This window comes from Vombatus ursinus, unplaced genomic scaffold, assembly GCF_900497805.2.
Source record: "Vombatus ursinus unplaced genomic scaffold, bare-nosed wombat genome assembly UNPS02009939.1, whole genome shotgun sequence".
Lineage (NCBI taxonomy): Eukaryota > Metazoa > Chordata > Mammalia > Diprotodontia > Vombatidae > Vombatus > Vombatus ursinus.
This window is the reverse complement of record NW_020949717.1, coordinates 12,858-18,922: the sequence shown is the minus strand read 5'-3', so window position 1 is coordinate 18,922 and position 6,065 is coordinate 12,858. Positions and strand designations below refer to the sequence as shown.

The 6,065-nt window shown below is 43.1% G+C and overlaps 1 protein-coding gene across 1 annotated transcript; it reads right to left on the bottom strand.

The window, feature by feature from the left end:
- Positions 1–1,387: 1,387 nt before the first annotated feature.
- LOC114036672 (musculin-like) lies at positions 1,388–4,188 on the bottom strand. The gene is made up of 2 exons (XM_027853324.1): positions 3,616–4,188; positions 1,388–2,675 (listed from the first exon to the last, which is right to left on the bottom strand). The coding sequence occupies exons 1-2, from the start codon at positions 4,186–4,188 to the stop codon at positions 2,589–2,591; spliced, it is 660 nt and encodes a 219-aa protein (XP_027709125.1). The 3' UTR covers positions 1,388–2,588.
- Between the last annotated feature and the right edge of the window lie 1,877 nt (positions 4,189–6,065).

The following is a 6,065-nucleotide window of genomic DNA, read 5'->3' as shown; positions in this document are numbered from 1 at the left end:
TTGGGCAAGTCTCATGACCTCTCTTGATCTCAGTTTCCTCACCTATAAAATAAAGAAGTGGGAGGAGGCATCTAATTTAGCATGAAATCTAAAACCTGTTCTAATCCCAGGACAGTCATTTCATGCTTCAGTCTCTATGAAGATGCTCTTACATCCTCACCGTGACCAAAATTCTAACATAGTTTCTAAGAAGTGAGCCTTATGTGGAGATCCTTAATATCAGAGTTCCTAAGCAGTAACAGGCTACTTATTTCTTGATTTCTCTCTCTCTCTCTCTCTCTCTCTCTCTCTCTCTCTCTCTCTCTCTCTCTCTCTCTCTTTCTCTCCCTCCCTGTATTTTCTCACTTTTACCAAGTAAGCCATTCCTCTTGTATTCATACTTACAGACTTGCAGATAGTACATTTCACATACTTGATAGGGTAATAATGATTCTCTGTTCCCTCCCTCCCAAGATTACATGGAAAATAAAGTTACATATGAAAAGTAAAGATGTTATTCAAATATATTGAATTTTATGTCAGAGAACCTTGGTTCAAATCTTTTACCAGTTCCTTTTTTTTTAAACTGTCTATACCTGAAAAATAATCCCCTCTTTAATGTGTCCCCCCCAAACGATTATTTGGTCATTGTTTGAAGACCTCCAGTGAGGAAGACCACCCACAATCTCCCCAGGCAGACCATTCCACTTTAAATAGCTCTAATTTATTAAGATATTTTGCTTTGCATCAAGCCTGAAGTTGTTCTGCACCTTCCACCCATTGCTTCTACTGTTGCCATTGGAAACCAATGAGAACTAGTCTCACTCCTTTTCCATGAGACACCTCTACCTGAAGATAGACTCACTCCTTTCCAGGCTTCAGTTTTACCTGAAGAGAGATGATCTTTGAGGTCCTTTCCGGCTCAAAATTCTGCAATCCTACAAGGCCACAGTATGCTCTTCTAATTTGCTTACATTATGCCACGATCTGTTTCCTAGCTCACCACTTCACATACAGGATGTGACTGACTCACAAACATTCGTAGACTCAACAATTCTGTAGAATGTCTGCTAGAGCTAAGCTATGCCAGTATCAGATAATACAGGGTATTCCCAGACCATCTTTGTGCCTCTGCAGTGGCCTGAAGACAGGTATTCTATTAATGGATAACTTTGAGGTGGATTTGCCCACCTATGACAACCTACATTTGAGGGAGGCAGTTGAGGGTTGGAGAGTGGAAGGAGTAGTCCTCATCTTATTCAAAATTATGTGAAAGACTCTGTCCTTAAGGCAAAAGATAATTTCAAACTGAATTTTATACATACGCCCTTTTAGTGTGGTGCAGGAAGGAAGACACTGGGATGCCCCTCGGGAGGGGTGGTTCCTTGTAATGATGATTTTAATGTTACTCATAAAAAAATAAAGTTATTTACATTTGCTAGTCATCATGAGGGCAACTTCTCCTTACAGCAGGATATCAGCCCTAAAGCAAAATGACAAAAACTTGACATGTAACAATGTAAACAAACCCAACCATTCTTCCCAGGCCACTGAAAAAGTTTTAAACAATATTGTATGTAAAGTTCTTTCCTCTGGATTAGATCCGAGTTAAAACCAAGCACTGAATTATACACCAGGAAGTATTGGCACTAAACTGCTTTCTTTAAAAGAGGGAATAATTTCCTTTTATAAATTAACTATGAGGGCATGACCACGGCCTGTGGGACAGTGCCCTGAAAAGACTATGCAATTGGGTATCCAAGGATTTGAGCTTAAACCCTCCTCGAGCAAATCAACTAGCTTTTCTCATTCTCTACTTGAAATGAAAGGGGGGTTGTCTAATGCCTGAGGTCCCTTTCAGCTCCAAATCATCTGGATCCATGGAGGAGGGGGGATGCTGATAGGAATGGGATCAACTTCTGAATATATAATTCAGTGCAGAAACTGGAAATGTTGAAAATAAAACAAAACAAAACTGTTCTAGCCATATTGGGGAAGCTAATAGGGACCTGGTATGTGTTCCATGAAAGATTGTCCTTTAAAAGATAGTAAAAACACAGCTGCACCTATTGCATCACTACTGCAAAGGATAGAAGCTCTCAAGAGCTATCAACCAAATATATTATCAATCTGCTTTTTGTTTCTAAATGACATTATATTATAACACTGTTTGGCACTGGAGTGCAAATAACACTGTTTCTGGTGAGTTTATAGACAAACACTGAGTCTGGGTTTTTATCCCTACCTGTTAAGTATAGTCCTGAAAGACTTTAAAACCATCTTTTGATAAATCTTTGGGGGCAGTACTACTGATAATGTTACAGGAGATATAGGTTTTATCAGTCCAGGGCTGTGGTTCCTTTAGCTCATTCCAAGAAAATCTGAAAGTGGAATTTAACTCCTGCCTAATTCTAACCTTGGGCCTCACCTCCCTGACTTTCCTAGTAATATCCCCATATTTCTCCAACTCTCCCGTTAGAAAGAGGGCAAGAAATAATTTTTAACTTACAAGAAGAGAGCTTATTGTTACCATTTCTTTGTGTCCCCCCTCCCCCCAGAACACGTGTCTAAAGAATAATCCAATTAAATTGATTAGTCAGTCCCAGGTTTTAAGCTGTAGTTCCACATAATCTGTTGGCTGTTGAAACATCTTTGGTGTCAGCGTCTGGTCTTCCTGAAACCACAAATGGCCACGTCTGCAATTAAAAACGGTGCAATATATTAGAACAAGAGCTAACTATCCAATGATATTTCCTTCTAATTGACTAAATTTCATCTGCAGGTGCTAGTTGTTGCCCAATGACTTGGGTTTAGCTTATTCCTTGTGAACACTAGAAGAACCTTTGTCTAAAACCTGTTTTTAAATCTATGCCTGGGGTCCTTATTTGAAAATTTATTTGTGTATTACATTTTATTTTATTTGAGATCTTCAAAACAAAAGAAAGGTTAAATTCTCCACCTGTCTTTTCACAGTGCAAACTTTGGGGCACTTGATGTTCTTGAAGTGGGCGAGTAGAATGTGGACCATTCTCGAGCAGAGAATTGGCTTTTCTAGGAGGGACTTTCCGAAAAACTCATTTCTAACAGTGTAAGAGTACCGTGGAAATCTATCTGCTCGGCCTTTTCCTTATCCCCCAGAAAGGCATCTTAAATAATCTGCATAGCATCCAAGGGAAAGTAGAGATAATCAACTGGAAAGAGTCAGGTGGGGCAATTTGCAATGCAAGATTTCAGCAGGGTAGTGGATTGCGTTCTGAGAATGAGACTGGAACTATTAAATCAGCCAAACATGAGGTCACTGGAAGTAGCATCGCACACAGTGTACAAAACAAAAAACGATGAGAGCATAACAATAATCTGGGTGGATTTTTGCGGGGGTGGTGCGGATGGTGTAAGATTGACTCCCACAATTTAGGGGAAACCAACTTCTCCAAGTCAAAGGACTCCAGTTCTTAACTTTAGAGGCAGGTCTGACTTGTCCTCTCTAAACCCCAGAAAACAACCTTTCTGCAAGTCTCTCCCACTAGAACTAAGCATCCCCTTCCCTGCAGAGTGTGCTGGAAATCTAGGCACTGCTGGCAAAGGCAAACTTCAGTCTTGGGGTGGGGGGAGGGTAGTTGTTTTCTGCCCTCTTACCAGATTCACGGGATGCACGTAGCCGTTCTCGTATCTGTCTTCCTGCAGCAGCTGCCGGAGATGCGCTATATAGCTGGAGGCAAGTCTGAGTGTGTCCAGTTTGGAGAGTTTGGTATCAGGGGGGACCCAGGGCAGACTGGTCTTAAGCCTGGAGAAGGCTTTGCTCAGCACTCGCATCCTGGCCCTCTCTCTAGCGTTGGCCGCGTTTCTTTGAGATTGCTTGCATTCAGCAGAAGAGCCCTTGGGCAGTAGAGACTTCTTGGTGCAGTTACTACCACCACCACTGCCGCTGCTACTACAGCCTCCGCCGCCTCCCGCAGCTCCCCGGGTCCGTTTCCTCTTGCAGCTGCCGCTAGCACCGCGGGCCGCCCCCAGGGTGCAAGCTTCCTCTTCTACGTCCTCGTCTTCATCCTCTTCTGCAGAGGAGTTGTCCGCGGAAGGGTAGAGCTCGCTGCTGCTGCCTCCTCGGCGAGGCTGCCGCTTCGAGGACGTCGGGGCTGGGTACGCCAGCTGCAGCCCACGCAGCTCCATGTCAGGCAGCTCCTCCGGGTCGCTCACCGAGCCAGTGGACATCGCGTCACTCGAGCTCCCTTGGAGCCTCCAAGTCCCTCTTGTCCTCCACTCCAGCCCACCCAATCCGTTTCCTTCTCCGCTTTCCCTCAAACGCTACACAGCAGGGAGGGCAGTCAACACTCAGGGTGAGCCCTGGGAGCCCTGACGCGGGCGCAGTCGCGGATACCTTGGTCAGGACTGTGCGCTCCAGTGAGGGGCTGAGCGCAACAAAGGGAAACCTGAAGCTTAGACAATCTAGCTCCGCTGAGATGTGCTGAGGGCTTCCTCTTTTGACAAGAGAATTTATCCACAGCTTTCGGAACAAACCATCTGGGAGAAAGAACAGGGGGATTGATAGGGTGGGGCTGCGGCGGGCAAGGGGATGGGGCCACTTTTCTATTAGCAAAAGGAGAGACTAGTGGGCGGGAACACAGACCACTCTGGCCGCTCCCCCTACCCAGGGGTTGTCGCTTGGGGAAACTGTTAGGGACCGGGAGCAATCTGTACTTTATCTTGGCCTCAGGGCTGAGAAAAATCTTCCAGTAAACCATTCATTCAGCCCCTCTGGCTAGCTCTAATATTACAGCTGGGGCTACAAAGCCCAGCTAGCCCGGGAGGGAGCAGGGTGAGAAAAACTGTCTGAAGCAAAAATCTCTCTAGCCCAGAATCCCTGACCTTTATAAAGTCTGTCTTCCTCTGTCTTTTTCCAACACTTTTAAAGCGAAGAGTCATCCCTATAAGTCCATTTTCAAGTTCTCTTAGGGGTGTCAAAAGACCTATCTGATAATAATCTGACATTCACTAGCTCTGAGTTTACAGCCAATCACTAAACTCTTTCGACCTCAGTTTCCTTCTCGGTAAAATGAGGAAAAAACTACTGGCACTGCAACCCTCACTGGCTTGATGTTAACTGCGAAAATTACTTTTGTAAGCCTTAAAGCGGTATATAGAGCTCTTGTTAGTCGGAAAAAACAAACAAACAAACAAACAAACATGTACACACTGCTTGCATGGAAGAGCATTAAACCTTATTTTGAATTCTAGTTTTGCAGCTCTGCGATCTTGGACAATTAACTTCTCTTTTCTAGACCTATTCGAAGGATGATGGAGAATGAAGGAGATGGTTTAAATGATATCTAAAGCCTTTTTCCATTTTTAAATCCTATGATCTATGAAACCTGAGTACTATCTCTCCCTGTCCTTCCTCCCACCCCCAAATCGAGAATGTTTGGCTTATTTTCTTCATAGATGATACTAAGTTTTGGGACTGGAGGGCTTAGAAATAATTTAATCTAATGCCTTCATTTTAAAGATAAGCAAATCATCAGAGAGGCTCAAGGTCATACATCAATAGTCACTGGGAGAGTGGAGTTTGTTTTTTCCTAAAGACATTTCTAAAGACGTAAAGGCGTTTCTAAATGCACAAAGCAGATGATCCTTTCAACCTATTCAATATTACTCTAGAGAGGATAAATAGATAGACAGATAGATAGGCAGACAGACAGACATAAAAACTATCACAATTTTCACCAATTTTTTTTGAGCACCTTCTGGTGCAGGACCCTTATCAGTAAAAACAACCACCTGATTAAGAACCAAAGAGATGGATTTGCTTTCTTGTATTTTCCTATAAGCAGACTCAATCTGTCTTCCTTCCTTTGCAACAAGGTCCTACGTAAAACCAAGTAAAACATTTATTTACCAAATACAGTTAATGAATAAAGCACCGCTCTGGTACTTCCAATTTAGCTTTGACTCAGATTTATCTTTTCTTATTTTCCTCAGTATATCCTTAAAACAAACGGGAGGCGGATTCTGATTCATTTGGACGAAGTACTTCTTAACATTTAGGGATGTTGGAAAATAGAATTATTTGCCCATAAGATAGTGAGTTCCCG

What these genes read in the sequence shown, in the direction of transcription:
- LOC114036672 (XM_027853324.1), bottom strand. Translation starts at nt 4,188, where the DNA reads ATGTCCACTGGCTCGGTGAGCGACCCGGAGGAGCTGCCTGACATGGAG. An exon ending in ACGTGCATCCCGTGAATCTG is followed by an intron (nt 2,676 to 3,615) that starts GTAAGAGGGCAG and finishes TTTTAATTGCAG; the next exon opens with ACGTGGCCATTTGTGGTTTC.